We start from the raw sequence: 24,369 nt of genomic DNA, 5'->3' as shown, positions 1-24,369 counted from the left end.
GGTCGGTTCCCTAAAACCTGAAGAGAATTTCACTGACTCATATGATTGGAAGACGTTAGAAGGCCCCACACCTCCGCCTAGTAAATAGATCAGCACTATTTTAAAGGTAGGGGGTGGGTTGGGGTGGGGGTGGAGAGAACAGTGACAGAAGGATTTATTCTACTTCTTTCCTTAGTCATTTCAGGATTCTAAGTTTCTTAATATAAGGAAATTCATGCTAGCGCTTGCTGTGATTCCTCATGCTTTAATTATGTCTTCTCTTATTTCGATTTCTCTGTACTACGGCAGCTGAATGTCATTTTTAATATAATAAAGCATTATAGTAACATTTCAAAATATGTCCAATCTCATGATTGGACTACCTAAGAAATTCCAAGGATTTCCCAAATTAATAGCATTTAACTCAAGATTCTTAGGTAGAGACTGGAGAGAGTTATGTCTTGGAAATAAGATTTTCCCTGGGAGTTAAAAAATAAACCAGCTCAGAAATGTACAAAGTCATCAGAAGAGATAGTGTGTGGCCTAATTGAAGGTGTTGACATGATTAGGGGAAAGTGGGCCAATCAGAAAGTAGAGATGGTGACACAAAGATCAGGTAGAGTCTCAAAGGTATACATGGTCCATCCAAACACCACATGCAGACAATAGCGTCCTGGAGGAATCCTGCTGTATACGGAATGAAGACTTTACCTGTTGGAACCTGGAGATGGTCCTATCCCAATATACAGAAGAATGCATTCATTACTAGCTCCCTGAGATCTGATTCTGGGCTCACCAGGCATCCTGATAACAGGGATTCCTATGGAATAAGCCTCTGAGGAGGATGGTGCACTGACTAGTGGGTGCAAGTGTTCATCTCTTCTAAGTTGTTCTCACGTAAATTATCAATTTAGTAGCATATCTTTGATCTTGGTCAATATGATGGAGATTTTATTCCACTTCTATGCCAAAGAAAACTCACAATGATAATAAATGCCACCTAGAGAGAGTGCAAATGACAAGATGATCACCCGCAGAAGACAACACCTGAAAGAAGTTACCTGCCCTCTTCAAATGCCCTAGGTACATTTGTGTAATTGTGTTTCTTCTCCCTTCATCATCTGTGGGAAAATTGTTTATACTCTTTTGGCTATTAGTGATTTCAAACCCTGGCTACATACTACATTCACCTGAACTTAAAAAAATTAAATACTTGAGAATGCCATCCCACGCCAGTTAAAAGTGGAATTCAGCATGGACTCGGTTTAAAAGACTTCTAGAGGATTCTACTATGTCCTCAGGGTTGAGAACCATTTTACTGTAGGATGAGGGGAAGAATTTCCCTAATATATTTTTAAAAAACATTTAACGGGCATTTTACAGACGGAACCTGAGACTCAGACATGAATTAACTTGTTTAAGTCTGAATAACTAATAGGCAATGGGAGAGGGGTCCAAACTTATAATTTCTTTTACATAATATCAAGCTCTTTCCATGATATCTGGGAGAATGCAGAACAGAAGGCAGGGACTCTACCAGATTCTGGTGAAGGGAGAAGAGAGAAGGGAGTTGAAGGCAGGTGGGGAAACCAGAAGACTTTTAAAGATAAGGCAGAGATGTAGAGAAATTTGCAGAATGTTCTCCAGCATTTGTCTCTGGGGTGCGTGCAGAAGACTCACTGGGGCTTGGCAGGAAAACGGTATATTTTTTTTTAATTTAGTTTTTATCTCTTAATTTTTCACATGTTATATTGTGGGATACATTGATATGGTAATATGTATATATAATTTATAAAGAAATAAACACATCTCTGGGGAGTACATGCTGAAAATTTTTTTACTGGTAGGGACACACAGTCAAAAAAGCAGAGTCCATTGTTTATAGAAAATCTTCTCAGCCAGGGCTTGGTGCAGTGAAATTTACCCAGGCCCATGATTTACAATATACACTGAAGTCCCAGCCGGACTCAGGGCATGGCCACTGTGTCTATTTATTTATGAATAATTACATTTCACATCTGGCTATCAATTATAATAAGGTTTTTGTTGAAACTCAGCCAGTAAATTTCAATCTTTGATGTCGATTGGTTGGGAAGGTGTAGCTATGTTGATATTTCCAATAAATGGGTTCAAAACAGCCTGAAACTTTTTATCTGGATAATTTTTAAACATTAGAAAATTTGATTTCTGAGTTTAAATGTGTAAATAAGAGAGTTTATAGGTGGCACAGCTATATCGATTTTGTCAATAAAATCACCTAAAAAGGGTTCGAATGTAATTGTGCCATTATGCAGGAAGCAAGTAAAAGAGGTTGCCACCGCTACCCCTGTGCTGAGAACTCACAATTCAGAACCGCTCAGGTGACCATGACCCCTGATGCTGACAAAGGGAGAACACCAGTGGTAATTCATACCAAATATTAGCTCAATGAACTCAGAGGTTTCATGTTTTCTTCCTGCATCTCCTGGCTGCATGCACCCAGCATTGGGAGCAGTGGAAAGCCATCAGGGAGTTTTAATTAAAGGAGACGTATCCCCAGGTCTATGATTTACAGGCACAGGTAACTAGTAAAGGTATAGCAAATGAGTGGGCTAGAAGGGGAAAAATAGAGGCAAAAAGATAGAAGGAGGCCAAGATAGAGCAGCAGAAGGATAGAGGGGAAGGAATGGAGTTGAGAGGCATTTTGAAGATACACTTCATGGAAGTTTGAATGTGAGAGGAGGGGAAGAACATCTAGAGATGGCCAGGAGGATAATACTCTTCCCTGAGCATGGAAAGAGGGCAGGGATGTTATATAGTGAATTTAATTTTGGATGATATTGAGCTTACATCCTGGTGTGGTATGAAAGTGACATTCTACAGCATTGGAAGTGAAGGTTTAAACAAGCTGAAGCAAAGCCAGTACTTTCCAAGTCTTATTTTTCAGACCTTTTACACTTAGGTTTTGGAAAGTCGGCATTTTATTTGAGACCGAAGAAAACCATTGATTGGATCCACTTCAGAAAAACAATGTACACAGCCCAACATAAAATTATGCATATGCTTTATAGAGTCCCCAACCCCCAGACCTGCCCTAGTTCCCTGTCTAGGAGCCAGTCTTCTGAGTCAGAGATAATTTGCTAATCATAGATCACTTCCTATTTTAAAAATCCTGATGACTTATGGTCAAATGCTTATGTCCCTTATGCTGATTGAAGAATTGTAATTTTTAATGCTGGGAGAGAGATATAAGGAAGAACAAAGAAAAAGAGGGCAATGTGAGACTTTGTGATTCCTCCACAAAGGGTTCATACAGCTCGTACAGGATGAGAGGCAGTGGGCGCGCATACACAGTACCACCTGCAAATGATTCTTGCCTAATTGAGCCAGAATCTAATAAGAAGTGTAGACAAGCAAGTTAAATGATACCATAAGAAAGCAATTAGCCAAATCCAGAATGTGGGCTATTCTACAGAACAAATGACCTACTTGCCCTAACAAATTAATAGCATGAAAAATTAAAAGGGAATCATACAGAATAAAAGAGCCTTAAGAAATGGTAGGAATCGAAAGCAAAAACTATTTGTATAGTGGCCAATCTGAGAGATTAGAATACATACTTAGTATTAAATGATACTGAGAATAATTTAGTGAGGTATAATAATGGTGGTTACATAGAAAGAACTATTCTTCAGAGATGCACATTGATGTATTTGTGGGTGTGAGGTCACAATATCTGGGATTTGCTTTGAAATAATCCAGAAAAAATAAAAAGAGAGGGTGAGAGATAAAATAAATTTGGCAAAATGTTGATAATTATTGAAACTGGATGACAGATATATGGGGGTTCACTACACTCTACTTTACTGCATGCTAAAATTTCCCACAAGTTGAAAGAAGATTACACGTAATTTTTAAAGTGTGGTTCTAAAATATGGCTGATGATCAGAATCTCCTGGGGAACTTAAAAAAAAAAACAAACAAAAAGAGATTCCAGGAGCTTCCTGGTCCTGAGTCAATCCCCTGTGGGAGCGTTTGTATTGGGTAGAAGAATGTCACTTAACAATTTCCTGGGACACGATGCTGTCAGTCCTCATGGCCATCACAGCCACAGGCTGCCTCCTCTAAGGGCTGACCCAGGAAATCTTACACCAGTCTTCCTTCCTCCCCTCTTATTTCTCTTTCTTTCCTGTCTCTTTCTGCTCCTCCCCCTTGTTTGCTCTTTCTATATACTTTATTAAGGGTTAAGGTAGAAACCCTCAGAGGAGAGCAGGGAGCTAGCATCTCATGGGAGATGGAACTGGCAGGCCTTTCCCACTCCTATCAGGCCGTCATGTAAGTGTCACACACTTACTATTCTATAAAGTTCTCTTACTACCCATGGGTCAGATGTATCTCCTGCCCAGGTGCACCTTAAAACAAAGTCATTTGCGAACTCGATAGTTAGGCATTTTTCTTTCATCACTCGTAAATAGAAAACATGAAAATTTGTTCTTAAATAATTTATTTTTTAATAATCGCTTTTGTGAACAGTTACAATTATTTAGGAAAACTTGAAGAAATCCAAGTTTTCTTCAAGTTTACTACGGAAAACTACAGATGTCTACTAGGGACAACTACATGTGCAAATTTCAAATGTTTTCTATAATAAGTATAAATAATTCCATTTTTTCACATTAAGAATGAGAATATTGATACACACAAACTATTAAAATATCCTTAAAAGAATTAATGAAAACACTGAAGTTTCTTTAAAATCTTTAGAAAAAAAATTATAAAGGTTTATGTTGAGGAAATAACTTACGATGCTCCAAGTAAAGAACATGTCAGCTAATGAAAGTAAAGGACATTAGAGTTACAGATTGCCAATATTTTCTGGTCATAAGTCCAGCCCCTCTCCCCCCAAAATGGTAGCCTTTACCTCTGGGGAAAGTGTGCTTTCCCTTCTTTTTTTCTACAAACAAGTATGACAGTTACAAAAAGCACACAGAAAAACTACAGGCCAAGGATAGAAAGAAATCTCATACTTATGGTTGTAGGGTTTTGCTGTCCCCGATGCTAAGTTTTCCCTGGATGCCAGGTCACTGCCAAGCACCCCAGGACACAGCATTAACCCAGCAAATAAAACTATCATTAATGGCCACATCTTTCCCTGTGACCTTCTCGAATCTCATCCCTGATGCCTTCCAATCATATTTCTAAGGAGGCAGGATGCTCAGAGGCAGTCATGTATTGTGGCTGGGGAGTGGTTCTTTCCGAAATTTCATTAAGAAGAAGTATGAGATTTTAATAAATTTACTCTTGATGTGATTCCTTTTTTCCTAGGGAAGGCAACCAAAGTGCATCAGCGAGGCCGACTCCCCCACGGCAGTGAGGAACTTGCCTGGTTCCATAAAACCACCCAAAGTAGACATGTTATCTCAAGAAGACACTACAGTGTTTTCCCCAGAGAAGAAACATCTTCATTTAAATAACCTTAAAGTCTGTAATAAAATAAATAAAGTGAACTGCACAGACATGGGAACTTTAACAAAGCAGCGGGATGAGTTCATGAAAGCTGTGTATACAGGTGGTGCCCCAGCAACGACCAGAAAATAGGTCATTATTATTCAGTCTCCTTATTCCTCTAGGGCAGCATTTCAACATAATAAAAGAAATTCCCTCATACACAAGGGTACATTATATATGTACACATTTTTATGCACACCTCAGTTCTAGCTAATCTCTTTAGAAATGAAGACAGTGATGACCAAAAGAGATACACAGCTTTCCACTGAAACGTTGTCGTTGTTTACAAGGTGCATATTGTAAAGAGCAGCGGTTTTGTTTTTTGGTACGAACTTAGTCTCAGCAGCCTCAGAATCACAGTCCATGAGAAAGGAATGAGGCAGGTAGGGAAAAACCATTAACCACTGACACTCTGAAAAATGTGTTTTCCCTGAGCTCCCTGAGCTTCTTGTAGAGGGCCCGCAAGTCACGAGGATTCAGCTTCCCATCTCTGAGCATTGTCGACGGAAGGCAGGTGGAGTGGCTCTGACTGGGTGTCCTTCCCCCTTTTCTCAAAAGATGATGAAGGATTCCTGGCATGCATTCCAAGTCCATGAACATCCTGGCCTTCCTCCGGTAGGAGAGAAGGCGCAGCCCCGGGCTGGATCCGACACCATCTGTTGCTGGTCACACGTGTTGCTTGAAGGCTACCTGGGAATGTTCCCCAGTTACCAAATTCAAGGCCATGACACAGAGCTTATCTTTCCTCTCCTGCTCAAAGACACTGTTGAGCCCACTGTTGCCGGGACTGGCCCTCCAGAGGCATCAGTATTTAGAGCATAGCACCATGTTGGCTAACAGCCGGGGCTGGCTCACCTGTTTTGAGTTAGCCGTACAATTGCTTGAACTGAAAGCATTCGTTGCAGTAGCCGTTGCACTTGGCATTGCCAAAGTGATCGCAGGCGGGGGCCCGGCAGTGCTGTTTGGGGGGCTCTTCGGGAACAGGCTCGCCCCGGTGGGCTCCGGGGCCCACGCGCTGGCTGAGGTGCTGGCACTCCATGCAGAGTTCCTCGCTGCGGCAGGCCAGGATGTTCTTGCAGGAGGCTCGGGCACACTTGGGCCTGGAGGCGTTCTGTGTGGTTCGAGGCACGTCTCTGCGCTGGCTCGTTCTCTGAGGGGAAAGAGAAGAGAACTGTGGTTTACATCTCTCAGGGAAAGCACCATGCGATCTCATAGGACAGTGTGGATGCAAGAGGGCTCTGTGGGGTGAAGAGCATCTGCCTGACTGAGGGAACGGAGTCAGATGTGCAGCCAAAGATCAGGAGCTGTCGACTACCCTCCCAATCCCACGAAAGCAGACCTGGCCCCAGAGAGGCCGATGGAATCCCCAGTCCTCACGCAGAGGCCTGTCAACGCCGGCTCAGCTCACTGCTGTTGGGATTAATTAGCGGCCCTTAATTATATAGACAGTGTCCCTACCATTCTGTAAACAACAGGAGAGGCATCTATCAGAATCTGCTTTTCTTATGTGCCATTCGTGGAGGCACCTGGGTGCTCTGTCTCCTCCTCTTGTCTCATTTATTTATGTTCGTTTGTTTATTTATTTATTAAGCGAGGTAAGCCTTGGTTGACCTCACAGATTGCAAGGACCTTGTCAGCTTACAATCCCTTATTTTTTATTTATTTTTTTTTTATGCCTTCAGTACCTGGTCTTCCTAGGTGGTCTCCCATCCAAGGACTAACCAGGCCTAATCCTGCTCTTGTCTCCTCTTGATCAAGGATTATTTCAGAAAGTCTCCTGGCCACTTAGATGTCTGTGCTTCTACTACAAATCCAAAAAGTCTCTCTGATCGCCATCTGGCTTCTGAAGGCTTCTTAAGAGGTTTTATTCTACAGCTAGTTTTATTTGCTTTTTAAAACAAATTCTAAAATATACCTAGGTCATTTAAGTCAACAGCAGTTGCTGCACTTCCGGCCCTAGGACCAAAGTGACTTTTCCCCCAGGTTCTCACTGGCACTCAGCCGGGAGGAAAGACTACTTATCACAGTGGGAAGAAACAGCTCCAGCAAGGAGGACCAGCCCATGGGAGAGAGGACAGTTCCTCAAAATGTCTTACCAATTGCTCTTCTGTCCTTTTTGCTTCATGGAATCTCTGATTCTGAGCTTCGATGAAGCACTTCTGACAGTATCCTTCAAACACCGTGCTCCCGAGGGTGCCGCATTCCCTCCCCAGGCAAGGTACAGCATTCTGGAACCGGGAGGCTGTGGGACTGGTTCTCCCTGAGGCAGCAACAAAATCTAGAAGAAAATTGATGGTAATCAGTACCCCATATGAGTCACCAAGCAGAGACAGACAATGACAGGAGAAGAAAACAGGTTCCAAATACAGATCAGGCCAGCCTTCAATAATATATTGGGCAGCCTTTTATAAATTCAGCATAAAAATAATAATAATAATAATAATAATAATAATAATAATAATACTATTATTGAAGCATCTTTGACTTGACAGATCTCTCACTTTTGAACATGCCTCACTGGCCAGTCACAGTAAAAGAACAGAGACATTAACTGCCCGCCCTTCTTTCGAATTAGAGATTTCTAAAAACCACAAATGTTTTCTTGCAATGTCAGTGAAGACTTCCTCTCTCCCGCTGCTGCTCTTTAGATTTTGAATTTTCTCTAGTTTAAAGTCTACCTTATAAACTCAACACTGAGTGACCTACAGAAACAAATTCTATGAAATCTGTCTATGGGGCACTTTTGGGTTTTAGAACATGGGATTCTGTGCCTTTGGCTTCCATGTGCAGGGCCACTGTGACTGTCCCTCTGCGCAAAATTTTACCCCAGAATTTTTTTTTTTTTTTTTTTTAAACCAGAGGGTCTCCTTTCCCGAAGTTCAGGAACAAAACCCCTTCTAGACAGGTTTCGAAACAGAGGTTACAAAAGCCGTCGTTTCACTCACGTTTATTTTCTATGTACTCGATGAAACACAGCGTGCAGAAGCCCTGGTTTTCTGGAGTCCCAAAATACATGCAGCCGGCTTTTCTGCACTTGCTCGTCCCAGTCCTGTCGCCTGGAGTCCGTGCAGCCTGAGAGAGGCAGCCAGAGGGGGCCTCGCTTCCAGCTCTGTGGTAAGAATGCGGAGAAGGACTCTGGGTGAGCTGTGACGGGTCCGACTTGGATCTCTGATGACAGGAAGGAGGGATGCTGGAGCTGAGGTTTGAGGAGGGCTCTGCCGTAGTCCTTTTGAAGCAAGTACTGCAGATCCCATTAAATGTCCTGGTCACGTCCTGGAGGCAGGCTCGGCACTTACTAGGATCTAAATGCCTCATGCTGATCGAGGGGTGGCCCATATTCAGTTGCCGGGCACTGTGGCAACGCTCACAGAACCCGTTGTGCTGCACGTTCAGCGTGAAGGGGCAGCCAGGGCTCCTGCACTTCATAGCGGTGGTCTCGCTGAACAGGAAAATGCTGGGTGCTGTCGGCGGTGCCGAATGAGGTCCCCCGGCAGGCTCCTCGGGGCTCCAGGCCTCACCCCGAGAGACCCCAAGCGCCACGTCAGGGCCTGGCTTGGAGTTCAGCTTTGGGGATTTGTTCTGGTTCTTTTGCCGCCTCTCTGCACATTCATGGCACAAAGGCTGGGTGTTCACAGACATGAAGAAAGGACAGTTTGGCGTTTCGCATTTTACATCCATGAGAGAAAGTGGGGGAACAGAAGGTTCCAAAGGATTCTGAATGTGCAGCTCCCTCCGCCCTTGCTTGTTGTTCTCTTGCCACTTCTTGTACTCGTGCTGGACAAGTTCAAAGTAATCATCTACCAGATTTATTTCTTTTGGTAAGTTAGCTTCATCCAACCTAAAGACCAAAAGGAAAAATATGAGATTACACACACCCACACACACATACACACACACGTTTGTACCTCATTAGCTCATAAAGCAAACTTTTGGAGTATGAATTCCGGCAATAACTTTATAACCAGCCACTGAAATGCAGGCTCATCATAAGAAGTTTGCACCACCCAGCACTTCACAATTTCAAGAATCATAGCTTCTTTAATCAATCTTGGTCCACCCAAAATTATGTATAATTCCAAAGAAAGGCTGCTCTGCAGCTGCCTCTACACTTAATGACTCCATTCCTCTTTTAAAAAGTCACTTTTACTGTCTAACTTCTCAGAGATTGAATTTCTAGTTCTTTTGGGACTAGTCTACTTTATGCTACAAACCACTTTGGAACTCTGTGTTCTGCATTTTGCTGTTATTAATTTTAAACTGGTGCCTGGTCTCTATTAGAGTTAACTCTCCTGAACAGTAACTAAGTAAGAGGCCGACACATCCCCAGGTGTTATTTATTTTGACTCTGTAATTTGTTACTCTCCACTTCAGGAAACTGATTCTCTTACGCCTGCACAGTCATCTCATGCATTTCAAGTTCTAAGAAATAGGCATCTCTTTAACACAAAACTAGTGTTTAAAATTTGGATAGCTGTACACTGTGCACTCTGGGTGTCTCCTCCCCTTTCTCGGTGATGAAATCACGTGGCTGCCACATAAACACATTCTACAACCTAGTCTGGGTCTGGTGTGTCTGTCATTACCAAGAAGCCAAGAGCAACATGCTTTTGTTTCTAAGAATTTTCACTTGTTAGTCTGGTACTACGGCAGTTAAGAAAAACAACTGTCCTTGACGTAAACATACTTTTAAAAGCCACAATTCTCAGCACCCAGATATGCAGGAGAATCATTATGGATAAACTACTTGTTTCCATTTGAAATCAAAGTTAGTAAACGCCTCAAGTGACCCTCTTTGACTCATACGCAGGCCTCTGTTTGATGCATGTTGGAGGAAACCGGCTTCAAATAACTTTACTGTTGAGCTTTGGGGTGCCATCAGCTTATGCGGCTTAATTAAAAATAGTTAAAGACAAAGAATGGAGCTAAAAATAAAGTGCTTACTTTGCAGCATTAATCAAATGGGTGGTGCCATGATCCCAGCCTTGGACTGGGATTTCTATCACCATCAAGTACTCTTTCAACAGCTTTTCCTTCATCTCATTTTCAGGATCTGTCAAAAAGTGAACTTTCAAGTCTTCAAATCGTCCTCGCTCTCTGTTAACAAGTGGAACAGCTCGAATTTCTGAGCAAGAAAAACAAAAGCCCAATATGATTCAACTAAATGAGATTGTGTGTGAGGCTATACATATAACAATTAAAATTTGACAATACAAAAAGGATACGATTAGAGTAGAAAAGTATTAACTAGCCACAACCTCAAATGGGGAAATGAACTGCACTAAACTCTAATATAAAATGCATTGTTTCCAGGAGGGCCACAGAATACGAAGCAGCCTGGAGGCAGTGGATCTTATTGGTTAAATTCCCACATTTCAGAATCAGGCTGACTCAAGTCCTACCTTGGCTACTTTCAAATCTGTGACATTAGGTAAGTTATTAAACTTCTCTAAGCTTCAAGTGCCTTATCTGTAATATAAGGCTACCAATGTTTGCAGCCCACAGGGATGCTGTGAGGATGAAATGAAATAAAATAATGTACCTAAAGCATTTACAAAGTACCTTTTTCACATTAAGCTATTATGATAATAGCTAACCTGACATTTACCTGCTCCTTGCCAGGTGCTGTATTAAGGACTCTGTGTGCCTTAATTTGTCATGTATTAACAGAAATGGTGGTAGTAAAATGTATACAAATATCTTCTACTTGCAACTAACATGCTAAAAGTGCTTCCCAAGCCATACACAAAAAATAGGGGGGCGGTATCATCACACTGCTATTGCACTACTGTCGCTAACCAAGCAGATGACAGAATACCGTATTTAAATAAAAAGAATACACTTCAACGAGACAATTTCAATAAGGAGCAAAAGAACAAAAGAGCAAACCCTGACGTTCTGTGGGAACAGGTTGTGCCTGCTCTGCCCTAACGAGGTGTATCAGCAGTTACAAATGTGAGTTGATGTTTAGTTTTCTCACCAGGTCCACTGTCCTTCAGGGTGACCAGGGGTACAAAGTGTTGGCTGTCGTAGCCGAGAACGATGGGGTATCTGTAGCATTCCTGGGCCGGCCAATGGAGAGGCAAGTAAATTCCGCCCACCTTCAAAGGAGCAAAATTGGAACCTGATTCCAAACTTCTCAGCATCTTGTCTGGTGAAGAAAAGAGAAAGAAAAAATAAGGCCCTCACGTGACTTTCATCGAATTAATGTTTAGCTACCGTTGCCTCTAACTTTGATAGTGTAGGTTTTTCCTAAGAGCTAAAGCGTGAAAGCTGAAAAGCACTTAAATACAAATAAGCGATCTGCAGGCATCTCACCTGAAATGACAATGATTGGCCTTCTGAGGATGTTGCAAAGGACAAAAATGTGGATTTCTTCCAGCGAATTGTACTGAAGGCCGATGCGGGCCCCTGGTGTGTCTGTGGATGCCATTTTGATGAGGTTGTCCCATTCATCATTCCAATTCTAAAGGGAGAGGGATAAAGATGGAAAAAAAAATAATAATGATTGCGTGTACTCTGCATTAAAAAAGCAGTCTGGCTTCATTCTATAGTTATTCATTTATATAATTCAGCTTACTCTTCCCCTTTCTGGAAATGATAATTCAAATGATCACCCTTTTTTCCCCATTTGAGGTTTCTTCCTTTACTTTTTCCACTACAAGGCAAACTCAAAAGTGGGGGAGGACAGGGACAGTACCTGCTTTCAAAAAATCCCTAATGAGGCATAATGTTGAAGCCCCACATCCAAATGTATACAAAAATTCCAAACTCGTGACTGAGAATGGTGAGGTCTGAATTTGACCGGCTGGCTCAGTAAAGCATGCAAAAGACAATCAAACCAAAAAACAACCAAAATGCCACAGGGAAGGCCATGAGCGGAATGATCCAGCTAAAATAAATTCGCACACAGGTGGGAATCTGCTGCTCTGTAGCTCTCAGCAGTGACAGCAGTGACAAGAGCCTCTGATACATCCCAGAAGAGGTTTCTGGTGTTTTCCACTGACTACGCTTTGCTTAGCCAAGTTCATGCGACCTAGTAAACCATATGCTACTGAGAGCTGGGGGTGGCCTATGGGACCTTATCTCCCACCATGATGTTCTGTCAATAGATGCTTAATGGGGGAACAAATCATACCCGGGTATCATAGCGAAGCCCCGTTTCCACAAATTCCTGAGATTTAAGAGACTCCAGCTGCCAGCGGAATTTAAAGTTGCGTGTATCCGTCTCCTTGAGGGTGCTGAAGAGCGCCTTCCTCAGGACCAAATCTGTGTCCTGAACACCCCACATGTACTGAGAAGCAGCGTGCATGAGGCAGTTTCCATCACCTGAGGACACAAGGAAAGCAAATTCAAGCAATCCAACCCAGTAAAGGTTCTCAGCATACATGAGTCCTAGTGCTATCGTGGGGGACCCAACAGGGCATGCAGAAATGCAATGGTTTAATTCTTAGTCAAAGACCAACCAATAACATTGCACTAGGTGAAGGCAGCGTTAAGGAGGAAAAAAAATCATTCTTTCACTCTTATTTGTAATAACTGATAACAGAGCGAACAAGCCAGGGACAGAGAGCCAGAGACAGATAAGCACGGGACCTTGGTTCCAGCCCAGCTCTGCCCTAACTAGTTTATGTGACCTTGGGGAAAATTCCTTAACCTCTCTGAGTATTTTTCCTCTTTGTGCAATGAGGACATTGAATTATGATCTGTAAAGTCTGTCCTTTTCCGATATCCCTCGATGTTCTGGCTAAGACATTGGTACTATTACTCTGATTCTAGGAGAGGACACACAGGGTAACATGCACAAACCAGGAAGGCGGCCTGGCTCCTTACTCGACAGGGACAAGTCTGGCTATGACTCAGTGGTAAATGACTTGACCATTCCACTGCAGCCTTTCAGGCCTGGGAGTTTCCTCCACTGGTTTGTAAAGAGGGATTGAGGATACTGAATTACCACTCATCTAGCCACCCCCCAGAAATGCCTTTTGTGAACCTGCTTGTTAGAAAGGTGCAGAGTCCTTTTTAAAAGTTAAAGAGTGCCTGAATTTGGAAATAATTCACTGTTTAGGGTTGCATTTAAGAAATTTGAGCATTTCGAGCAAAACATAGGTCTAATTTTATTCCATTACTTTGTTACTTTTATAGCTTAAAATACACAGTTTAAGAGATTGTACTTCTTATCTCATGGCTGAACGATAAACATTTTGGGGGAATGTTGACTATAAAAGAAAAAGTTTATTCCTTAATCTCTTTTGGCCAGTGCACAATTGTTCTTCACGAAGAAAAAATTCAACTGTTTTCTTTCTAAGTAGGGCAATAAAGCTATTTTATCAAATTTCAATTACTGTCAAACCATAAACAACAACAACAAAGCTCCTCAAATACACATCCATAGCCAAAAACCCTTCAATTTACACACTTCTAAAAACTAACTAAATAAGTATTCAAACAAATGAACGAAAACTATCGCCCAAGCCTTGTATCTTGGCAGAAGTGTGGCAACAATTGCATTCTGTTGAAATTTCCCCTTTGCAAAATCTAGAGCAAAGATAAGACCTTTTTTCTTCTTGTTGTGCTTACTTTCAGTTCTTTATTGAGATGCACCAGTATAAAATTCCCTAAGTAACATCTGGAATTCCCCAGTGCTAAGTTATTTGACTAGCAATTGAGCAACAGCTATTGTACTTTTTGTTCTGGTGTGTAGACATTTAAACTGCGAAGTGCACCCTGGACTTTCCAAGTGGGTGTGGTCAGGGTGAGCTGGAATAGGGCTACTCATTATACAAGTGAAATCGCTGCAGCCAATAGACGCTGGAATTTTTCACATGAAGTTTCAATTTTATGCCACCTACTCCCTTCCTCATTCACCACAGTCTCATATCCTCAAATGCAAACTTGTGAATCACCCCCTCCCCAGACCACTGACTTTATAGAACCCTCCTATAGGCGGAAGACTTAGAAAAAAAAGGTGCTGATAAAAGTCAGAGGAAGAGTCTTTTGTATTCCCTCGCCCCTAAATATCTTTTCTTCCTTTTCCAGAATTTTAAGAAATTTTCTTGAAAGTGAGGGAAACAAAAGGATTCTGAGCCTAAATATCCCTATTTCCAGAAAATGTTATCAAACCTGCACTGGCTTTTGTAGTTTTCTTTTAGGGTGAAAACTTGTTGATTTAAATGACAAATCTTTGTGAAACAAGTGCTTATTCTTTATATTGCATTTTTTTCCTTAAGGAAATGGAGCAAGTTAAACTCAGAATGTCAGTTGATGTTGTTCATGATAATCAGGTTTTCCTCTTTCTACCATACCTCTAATTTGGCAGAACCTCTTTGTTTCCAACTCTCTCAAAGCTGACTCCATCTTTTTTTTTTTTTTTTGCAACAAAAGAGAGGATTATAAACCCATTAATGATGACTTAACATAATTACCTACTTCTATGCCTCACTTGATTTAATGCTAAGAACAACAGAAATACTAGCTATCTGTGCTTATAAGAATCTATGTTTCAAAAATACAAGCAAGATGTTGAGATGATGCATAAGACCCCTCAGAACCAAAGCAAAAAAACATGTCCCTCAACCTACCTACCCAAGTCAAATATGGCCAGAGTTAATATAAGTAATTAAGTTACTTAAGTTAGTGTTCTTAACATCTCATTGTCAACCAGGATTTTTGGCACTTGGATGCATGTATTATTTTGATCCGGATAATTTAGGGCCATAACCCATCTAAGGACCTGGGATTTCTGCCCTTACTTAGACTATAAGCATTCAATCAATCTGGAACAGTTTACTTGCTTTTTAATAATTAGCTACATCTATAAAGTAGAATTCCGTATCTTCATGAAACAGTATTCTTGGATGTTTCTGTGATGTGCATACATTGCTCAAAGGAAATAATGAAAAAACAAAACAGGAAAGCTTAGAACAGGAAACAGCTACTAGTGGTAAAGGGCCACTGGGCAGATAGGCACAGACAGTAAAAAATTCAGTACTATGCCTAAAAATAATGTTGTAGTGGTCTAAAATCAGCTCTAAAAATCTCAAATATCTTTCTAGTTCCTATCATGAGACCATACGCAACAGAACCTAGGTTAGGAAGGAGTAGACAATAAAACCCCTTCTTGTCTTCAACAGACATTCACTGTGAACTCATAAAATGCCATCGATTCAAGTGCAAGGCCATCATCACAAGCATTTTCTAATGACAGGGGGAAATAACAGTAATACTAGTTTTCACAACATGTCCTTTTGAACTTAAAGTCTTTTATTATTTCCATTACTGGCCAGGGAAGGCTATTTTACAGTTGAATTAAACAGTCAAAAGAATTAGATACACAGTCACCTCACAAAGGCATGGTGTTTAGAAATGCGTTCCCCAAGCCCTGATGCGCTCTGCTCTCTAATATACACAACTTGAAAATATCTTTAATGAGCATATTGATAAAACAAGCTTGCTTTCATCAGCTGCCCCCATAGAGTTTCTATGCAAAGGGGCCTCAAGAGATTTGAGTTCGGTCTATTGAAATTTCGTGAATGGAGACCCAGCACTGTGGAAGCCGCCCCTCCGCCCCAAACAAAAGCTTGTCTTACCATTTGTTTTCAGGGCCACAAGCTTCCTGACTTCTCGACACCAGTTGAGCTTCTTTTGGCTTTCAAGGGAGGCCTGGATGTTTCTGTCAATGAGGGCTTTTTGGATGATCTCCCGAAATTGTGGACAAAACTGGCAAGTTCTGAACATTTCCAGTGTGTATCGGTGCATGGATTTAAAATGATGAATGATCCCATTCGTAGGTTTAAAAATATCTTCTGGAGTTCTCTCTCTGATCTTCACAGCTTTCCGCATATTGCTCAAATACAAAGCCAGAGGAAGTTGTTGCTCAGCCATCGTGCTCCACAATACCTGAAGAGGAAGAAAAAAACCCATTCCGTTAGCCTGACTTTGAATCTACTCTCCTATATACCTGCCTGCAGGAAACCCCAGTGTTTGATCTTGTCATTACCCTAATCTGTAGGCAAAAGATCTTAGTCACCTCTACTCCCAGGATACTAGCCGGCCCCAATGATTAACTCATACTGGACTGTTTTAAGTTACATCACTCTTAAAGATTAGTCTAAACAAGAGAAGGAAGGTGGAGAGTGGGTACTGAGGAGGAGGGGAATAACCCTGTACTGGAAAGACAGTAAATATTTTGTGAAAAATCCTGCAATTTAATGCTGTCGTCTAGGCATCTGATTGGAGTTTCCTCTTTAGCACCAAAGAGAAATATTTATAAAGAGTTTATTTATAAAATATATTACAATATTTTTAAAGAGTTATAAAACTGAATGTTTTATAACCAATGAAAAAGCCTATTTCCAGCAAGATGCTTTGCAATTTTAAGAGCAAACAAACAGCAGTCTTTCCGAACCTCTCCACTGAACTTTACAACATCAAAATAATAACAATAATAGAATACTAAATTCTACACTTCCAAGAGCAGATACTGGAGCTCAATTACTTCAACACAACTGCCAACCAAAATTTATTATCGTCTTTCATGTATCAACATTCAGATGTATTTCCCACCCTGTCTTTACCCTGAAATCTTCATACATAATGAACTGGAAGAAGGAAATTAAAGTCTGGAAGCAGAAGAGGAAAGACATTGCAGCTAGGGGGCCATGCAGGACAAATGAAAGAGGAGGGACACAAAACCAGCATCTACAACTCATGCCAACAGTGTGGAATGATGTGAAGTGATGTAACTTGGGATCTTTGCAGTGTGGAGCTGTGTGAAGAGCCAGCTCTCATTCCCTTGCACTTAGTAGGGTGCCTCACCATACATCCTAATTTCCAAGATGAAGACAAAGATGGTTTCAGAGCATTAAGATATTCCCTAGAAAGTTTCACAGCAATTGTTAATCCCACGCCTGCATCATGTTATTTGCCAGGGCAAGCTGCTAGTTGACGAAGAAGTTGAACAGATAGATGTAAGTGTGAAAGAAAATCTAAATATTAGGGAAGCCACTCCAGGGTGGGTCTCGACTCTCTTAAAGCCATTGATATGGTGGTCTACATTCTTGTGGCCCATTCAAAGAAGAGAGTTGGTCTAAATGACCCCAAATGCTTCTGAAGAGTTTCCTGGTAGTAGTTTTGGGTCAGGATTCCTAATCTGATTGCCAAATGAGGTTTGGGAGAAGTCATTCTCTGGGTTAGACAGTAATCTTTCCTTTGATGTCAACCTTTCCCTGTAGGTAGAATTGGGCAAAATTATACCAGAACCACACGCACACACAATGAAGGGACAAAAACATCACACACACTTCTCCTTTGTGCATGGCAAATTCTCTTTTACTAAGTCATTCATTTTTCTGTCCATCACTCGACAAGCATTGTCCGGTCATCTAGTGAAGTCCGTACTTGATGCTGGGGCTAAAAATCGAAGATGACCTTATTCCCCTTCTTGAGTCACATAACCACTTTAGTCTGCAGCTAAGGCAACAGAAGTACAGGTCCTGCGTGGGTCCCACACCATCCAGGGCAGAACTTTGCCCAGAAGCCCAGTCTTCCAACACCTGCCTCTTGCTATTCTCACAGCACCATACCTATGGTTGCAATGCCTGCTCTTCCAGGTGGAAACAGGCAATAGGAAGATTTTCAAGTTGGCAAAGCCTCCTTTTGCTTTTCTGAAACTTCTATTATTTTCTTGTAAACCTAAATATCTTTCAAATGGTGAAAGCTGTCAACCATATGCAAGACATGCAAATGTCAATATTCCATAGCCCAAATGTCATCTCATTCATAGGTTTAGCCTTGCACAGCCTGCAGAATTGCATCCTTAAAGGAAATCAAAACCCAATGTCCAAGTGCCCAGTACTTGGACTTCTCCACACTCGAGAAAAGAATATAAATTTTCTGACCTGTGATTGTAATGTCCTTATTGGCAAAATTATACAATATTACCTTAACATTTAAGTTTCTGTTACCTCACTGACTTTTTATCAACAAATACCTTATGGAATTTTTGCAGCGCACCCCTCCAAAAATTCAAAAATTGTACAAAGAAATGCAAGAATGAAAGAAGCACAGTAGACAATGAGAATGGAGCAGTAACTGGCTGCCCAATAACCTGGGCCATTGGGGATGTAGTCCAGAAAACTGACTCTCTAATGAACAATGGTTCTCCCAGAACGCTGCCCTGAGACACTTGACCAGACCCGCTTTCCAAGGAAAGATCAGAGGCAGGGAGAACTGAAAAAAAAAAAAAGAGGTCTCAAAAAGCTGAGCTCCTTCCTTACTTAATACCACTGCTTTCCTGAGAGGCCAGGTGGCAGGATGTGGGACAACCCCGGCTGACAAAGACCTCCTGACTGTGAGATAGTTGCTGGGGCAGGGGCCTGCAGATCGCTCCAAACTGCAGCCCCCACGAGGCAGCCAAGGCAGGCCACTTAACCTGCACACTTTTCTTACACTGCTGCAGCTGAAAATGATAAACCCATCCCGCGACCCCAGCCCTCACCCGCTTGCAGAGAACTCTGGAGTGTTTGCAAGCTGTCCTTGGAAAGGTTAGCTGACTCTCGCCTGGTTTTGTTGACCCTAAGACATCCACCCCTGGTGTGCTGGTTCTGCACAATCTGAGAAGAGGCCATAGCTTTCTGCAAGGTCTCTGTGGCCACGAGCATGCAGCCCTTGATTCCAAAAAAAAAAAAAAAAAAAGACACGAAAAGGAGCAAAGCATCAACGACCACCCAAGCAAGCAGCCCCGGCGGCGACTCTCCACCAGTTAGCTGCACTTTAAGTTCTCTGCATAATCTGAAAGGATCAGCTGGCTGCATGAATCCAGGGCTGTCAACCCCAACGTCTGGGGCGGCGACCTCAACTTCTAGCATTTCAACACCTACATAATAGGCACAAAAGGCCAAAAAAATGCCCTCCAGGACCGTTGCAAAACCAATGGCAGGTCAACAGGTCCAGCCTCGGAGTCGCTGCCCAATGCGCACCCGCAGCCCGTGCCCCGGGATGCGGCGGTTACCTCTCGCAGCCGCGCGATCCTCTCGCGAAGTCCCGAGTCCCGGTCAGGACAGGCGAACGCCGCAGGCGGTGGTCGGGGTTGGAGCCAGAAGAAGGCGGCTCCCCATGGACGCCCGGGCTCCGGGATCGCTCACTGGCTGGGACAGCCGGGGGTGTGTGTGGATCGCGCTTGCCCCGGCCGCCGCTGCTGTGCTCCCGTGGCTGCTCCTGCCGTTCCGCCCCCGCCGGCTCTGAGCGCTCTGCACTTGGCCCGCCGCAAAGGCTATAGACTGCCAGTTCTCTTTTTTCCTTTCTGTTTAACCGCCGCGGCTAGCGGGGGATTTCCACCTAGGGACTTTCCGAGTCACGTAACGCCGCCGTTCAGTGCCGTAAAGAGCCGAGGTCGGCCCGCAGGGGTCGCAGGAGACTAACCAAGCTGCGGTCCGCCTCGCCCCGCCCCGCCCCGCCCCTCCCACCGCTGGAGAAACTCCTGCGCCCCGCCCCGGGGTGTCCCCGCGTGAGTCACCTGGGCATTTCGGAAGCTGGGTCCAACGTCACATCCATGTGGAAATCGCGATGATGGGAACTGGAAATGAAATAGGTTTTTTTTTTTTTTTTTTTCTCAGCCGTTTTTCTGCAGAAAATCATCAACTGTGGAGAATAAGAAGGGAAATAATAAAGAAAGAAAACCCTAAAAACCACCTTGGCGTCCGGGACCTCAGGCCTCAGGGCAGGTTGGAAAAGCTTAGACTGTGCACATGATGAGCTCGTAGGGGAGCTCCTTACCCTGGGGCCCCTGGGCCCCCAAGGGGATTTCTAGTAAAAGCAGCAGTGGCGGACTTGCCCCTCATCCGCAGCCGGGCCCCCAGGCTGATGGGATGCAGGTCTGAGGTGACAACAGACCCCGTGGCCCTGCAGCCTTAAAATTTGCAGGAACCAGGCAGAGCTTAGATAAAATTAGGAATCTGAACAACTACCAACCCCATCTAACATTTGATTGTTTTCCGCTTGCCCATTTCTGCAAACCAGGTGCCCAGGTGGCACCACATTCAGGTAGCATTTCAGTTTAGAAATCACTTCTAGTCCATTACTGCCCTTGCTATGTGCCCCCGCCTCCCCCCCCCCCCCCGCTAAGATCTTATTAGGCGTCTTTTTAGATGTCCTAATAATCACCCCCAAGGTGCCAATGGGGTAATTTTTACAGCGTGGTAACCCATTGTCTTCACCCAGGGGATGTTCTGTGGAATTATATGTCAACCACCTGGGCAGTGAAGGTGCAAGAATTGTGGAGAAAAGGGTGGTAGGCCCTTTACCACTTCCTCCACCCATTTCCTAGAATGGCTAGACTAGAACCAGATTGAAATATTCTGTACCATTGTCCCCTTGTAAACTTAAATAAGGCTGTATATTTCATGTTTTGAATAGAAAAAATATGCTCCTTTATCCAGTAAGGACCTGCAGGGACTGAGAGGGGGCCTGGATGGAGAGTTCCATTTTTTTTTTTTTTTCTTTTTCTTAGCAAAGGGAAACTTAGAGAGTAGAGTCCGTAGTAGCCAAGGCCCCAAAGCTGATGCAGGTCATTTTAAATGAGAGCTGGAATTTTTTCAAAATCCAAACCTCCCGGTATTTGTTCTCTTTTTGTTCATAAATATTTTAGAAGCCAATGCTCAAACAATGGACAGTCAAATGAATAATAATAATAATGTCTATCAATTCCTTACTATATGTCAATCTTTAGGTGGAATGTTTGAAATGCATTCTGCCATTTAAACCTCACAACAACTCCGCTTTGCAGCTGAAGAAGCTGAAGTTTAAAAAGCTTAAGCCATTTGCCCAAAGTCTACACAATCAGTAAGTGGCAGAGCTGCGACTGGCACTGGGGCCATCTTACTCCCAAGTCCACAGTGTTAAGTCTCAACTATTAAGACATTAACCTCAGGAAAGATCCTACAGGATTGGGCCTCAGGGCCCTGCTTTGTGTCCTGGCCCCCAGCCTCACAACGTATGGCAGTCGTTTGTCACTTAGCCAAACATGGACATTGGGCAGGGGCAGAATATGAACTTGGAAGCCAGACAGCCTTGATTCTATCCTCAGGAAACTTCGCTGGGCTGATCGAGATGATAAAAAATGAGGTTCTTCTCAATCCTCACACTGCTCCCTGCTTGTGCTCCTTTGGAACAGAATTTTCCTGCTGTCTTTTATCTCTCCGGCTCTGGCCCCTCATCTCCTCCTAAAGCCTCCACTGCCCCTTTTCAGATTGATGTCTGCTCCCTGACTTGATGAGCTAGGAATGCAATAATGGGAGCAATGCCTGAAAGAGTTGGTCATATCTGCCACTTCTGATTATCCCGAGGTAGGTACTATGCCACCTTGCCTACCAGGATTTGTGACAAGGTCATAGCAGTCAGATGCAGGAGTATCTGTAGATCTCAGTTTTGCTCTGCCCCCACCTCCTGTAATTCTACTACTGGAGTGATGGTCTCTCTGAGGAGGCATTCTTGGTCCCTCCCTTCCCTAGTTTTTACTGCCCTTTCCACCCTGTTAATCAGGGTCCTCTGGCTGATTACACTTTTCTCTTTCTAATACTTAACAGAAGGGCAAGACCAATAAGAAGTTTCTTAGTAATGAATCAGAAGGAAAGAGTAGAAGAGGGAGAATGTAGAAGGAAAAAGTCTTTATGAGAAAGAAGATAAAAGATTTGGGGAGATTTCTGGAATGAGTTGAAGCCAAAGAGATATAGAGTGTCCAAAAGCCTTGCAAGGGACTTTAATTTCTTCAATAGATCTTATCAAGATGAACAGAACTCGGAAAAGAGAAGGGAATATTTATTAACACCCAGCAGACACGTAGGAGAAAAAAGACGTGTTTCATTCGAAGGAAAAGGTGTGTATGGAGTGTTCCTGAGTTGCCTGTCATTTTCACCATGATGACAGCATTCACATATGAAATGCACGCAGTGAGCACACATTACCTCTTAGAACTAGACAGTCCGTGGGCCTGTGACTGAACCTGTATGTTTATGCCACACAATGAAGAAGATGGACAATCCCGAGATAGTGGGAGGCAGGAGAAACGTGTTTAACGAGAGCAGATACGGCACCTGAGCAGGAGATCCCAATCTGGCTCAGCTCAAACCAGAGTTCGTGAAACTTGAAATCAAGAAACGGTCACAGTGTATTTCTGAAAGTGTTTGTAATTTCAGGTCATGGCAATCATAGGTTAAACTAAAATTGAACATTTTGTGTTTGTTCTATAATTGTTCCCCTTTTCCCAGCATTGTGCTCTGTTGAAAAGGAAGACCGATGTTCAACATATTTTGAAACAGCCTTATGTCAGTATGACAGTTTAGTTAATGCAAGGTTACTTTGAATCCTGCTTCAAATTTTAATAACCCTTGGCTGAGCTTTGAGATTACTAAAGAGTAACGTTTGTACTTTCAAGGCTGCTATAAGGGCTAGTTCTGAAGAGACAGCAGAAGCTATTTGTGGGCTATAACAAGAACTGGGACAATGTTGTCATGGATTTCATCATCATAGGAATGCCGAATTCTCCTAAAATGCTGCTTCTTATCTAGGGACTTCGGATCCTTTACAGGTATTATCTGAGATGAATGGAGAAACCAAGACCCACCTTGGTGATGGGACTGAAGTTAGGTAGCCTAATGAGTCACTAATAACAGGAAAAAAGACCCTACACTGGAAGGGAGGGAGTCGGTTTACCGCCAAGTACAGCTCCTATTATCCTATTTTGCCTGAAAGCACGGGATGCTGAAATCTAAAACTTGGCAGAAAATTCACTCCCCCGTATTCGGGTTTAATTTTCTGTCAACACTTGACTGAAACACTTGGCAAAGTAATTTTATTTTACGTCATGAATATAAATATTCAATACTCAGTTTCATTTCTCTTTCTGTGGAGGCTGCTGTTAATGACCAAACATGAACAATTACAAAAGATCCGAAATGGGTGTTATTAGGAACTAACCAGTAATACAGTGTAGGGTTTAACAGTAAGTTGGATGTTAACAGGAATAAACGAGTTCCTGTTAGTTGGAGTCGTGCAGGCTGTTGTGAAAGTCTGCCTTTGATGCAGCCCCTTTCTTTTGTCCCTCAGTTCCTTCATTTGTCGCTCAATTTCTTCGGTCCAGTTTGAGGCGCCCAGAACGCTGCTTCCTTGCCCTTCCTGCCTCCTCGCCCTCTTCCCCCGACCCCCCCCCCCCCCGCACCGCCCCCGCCCCCCATCTCCATAAAAAAAGATTTCAGCTTTTGTTCTCTCAGAGGCCTAATTTCTAGGGCTGGCTAATCTAATAAAGTAATTCATGTTTATTTTTGAAAACAGATTGCAAGGTATTATTGTGTTAATATTTCTTGAGTAACATTCCTATTGAAACCAGAACTTCCTAGAGCTTCAAGGTAGAAATTGTTAAGCAAGTAAGCAGGCTGGTTCCACGATTCTGAGACTCCATGGTTGTAAGTCCCATCGTGGACTTAATAACAATGTGGCAGGTGGGGAAAACAACCACATTATATAAATGTACCACGTTCCTTCTTTTACTCGCTGACAGTAGCCCACATTTATGGATGTAATAACGTTCCTCTTTCTTCACTGTGTAGTGAAGAAAAGACTTCTGTCTACCCCCCTAGGTTTAGTAGCTAGATCTATGAAATAAACTGATATCAGGCCGATTAACAGGGGACAATGTGTTCGAATGCATTAATTTTTAACATTATACGCTTGGAGCATCACAGGAAAAAAGGCAAATACTCAAAAAATTGGTGAGATTTGACAGCTTATGTATTGTCCTATAGAGGAAAGGGAGGGGGGATGTAGGCAACCTAGAAAGGAGGAAGTGATTTTTAGGAAAGAGGAATGGGTCCTTAGAGGAATAGATGGAGGGCAAGATAGTTTGTGACAAAG

The 24,369-nt window shown here is 42.7% G+C and overlaps 1 protein-coding gene across 2 annotated transcripts; it reads right to left on the bottom strand.

Annotated features, from left to right (window-relative positions):
• Positions 1-4,464: 4,464 nt before the first annotated feature.
• TNFAIP3 (TNF alpha induced protein 3) lies at positions 4,465-19,593 on the bottom strand. 2 transcript variants are annotated; one of them, XM_016135580.2, is made up of 9 exons: positions 19,475-19,593; positions 16,053-16,362; positions 12,602-12,792; positions 11,782-11,929; positions 11,444-11,614; positions 10,408-10,588; positions 8,412-9,304; positions 7,563-7,744; positions 4,465-6,616 (listed from the first exon to the last, which is right to left on the bottom strand). In XM_016135580.2, exons 2-9 carry the CDS (start codon positions 16,345-16,347, stop codon positions 6,332-6,334), a joined length of 2,346 nt encoding a protein of 781 aa, XP_015991066.2. In that variant the 5' UTR covers positions 16,348-16,362; positions 19,475-19,593; the 3' UTR covers positions 4,465-6,331. The 2 variants fall into 2 exon arrangements, with proteins under 2 accessions (XP_015991066.2, XP_015991065.2); XM_016135579.2 differs by lacking the exon at positions 19,475-19,593 and having other exon boundaries at positions 16,053-18,949.
• Positions 19,594-24,369: the final 4,776 nt, after the last annotated feature.

The sequence above is a fragment of the Rousettus aegyptiacus genome, unplaced genomic scaffold (genome assembly GCF_014176215.1).
Source record: "Rousettus aegyptiacus isolate mRouAeg1 unplaced genomic scaffold, mRouAeg1.p scaffold_m13_p_1, whole genome shotgun sequence".
Lineage (NCBI taxonomy): Eukaryota > Metazoa > Chordata > Mammalia > Chiroptera > Pteropodidae > Rousettus > Rousettus aegyptiacus.
The sequence above is the reverse complement of the archived record's forward strand: the minus strand, read 5'-3'. Positions and strand labels throughout refer to the sequence as shown.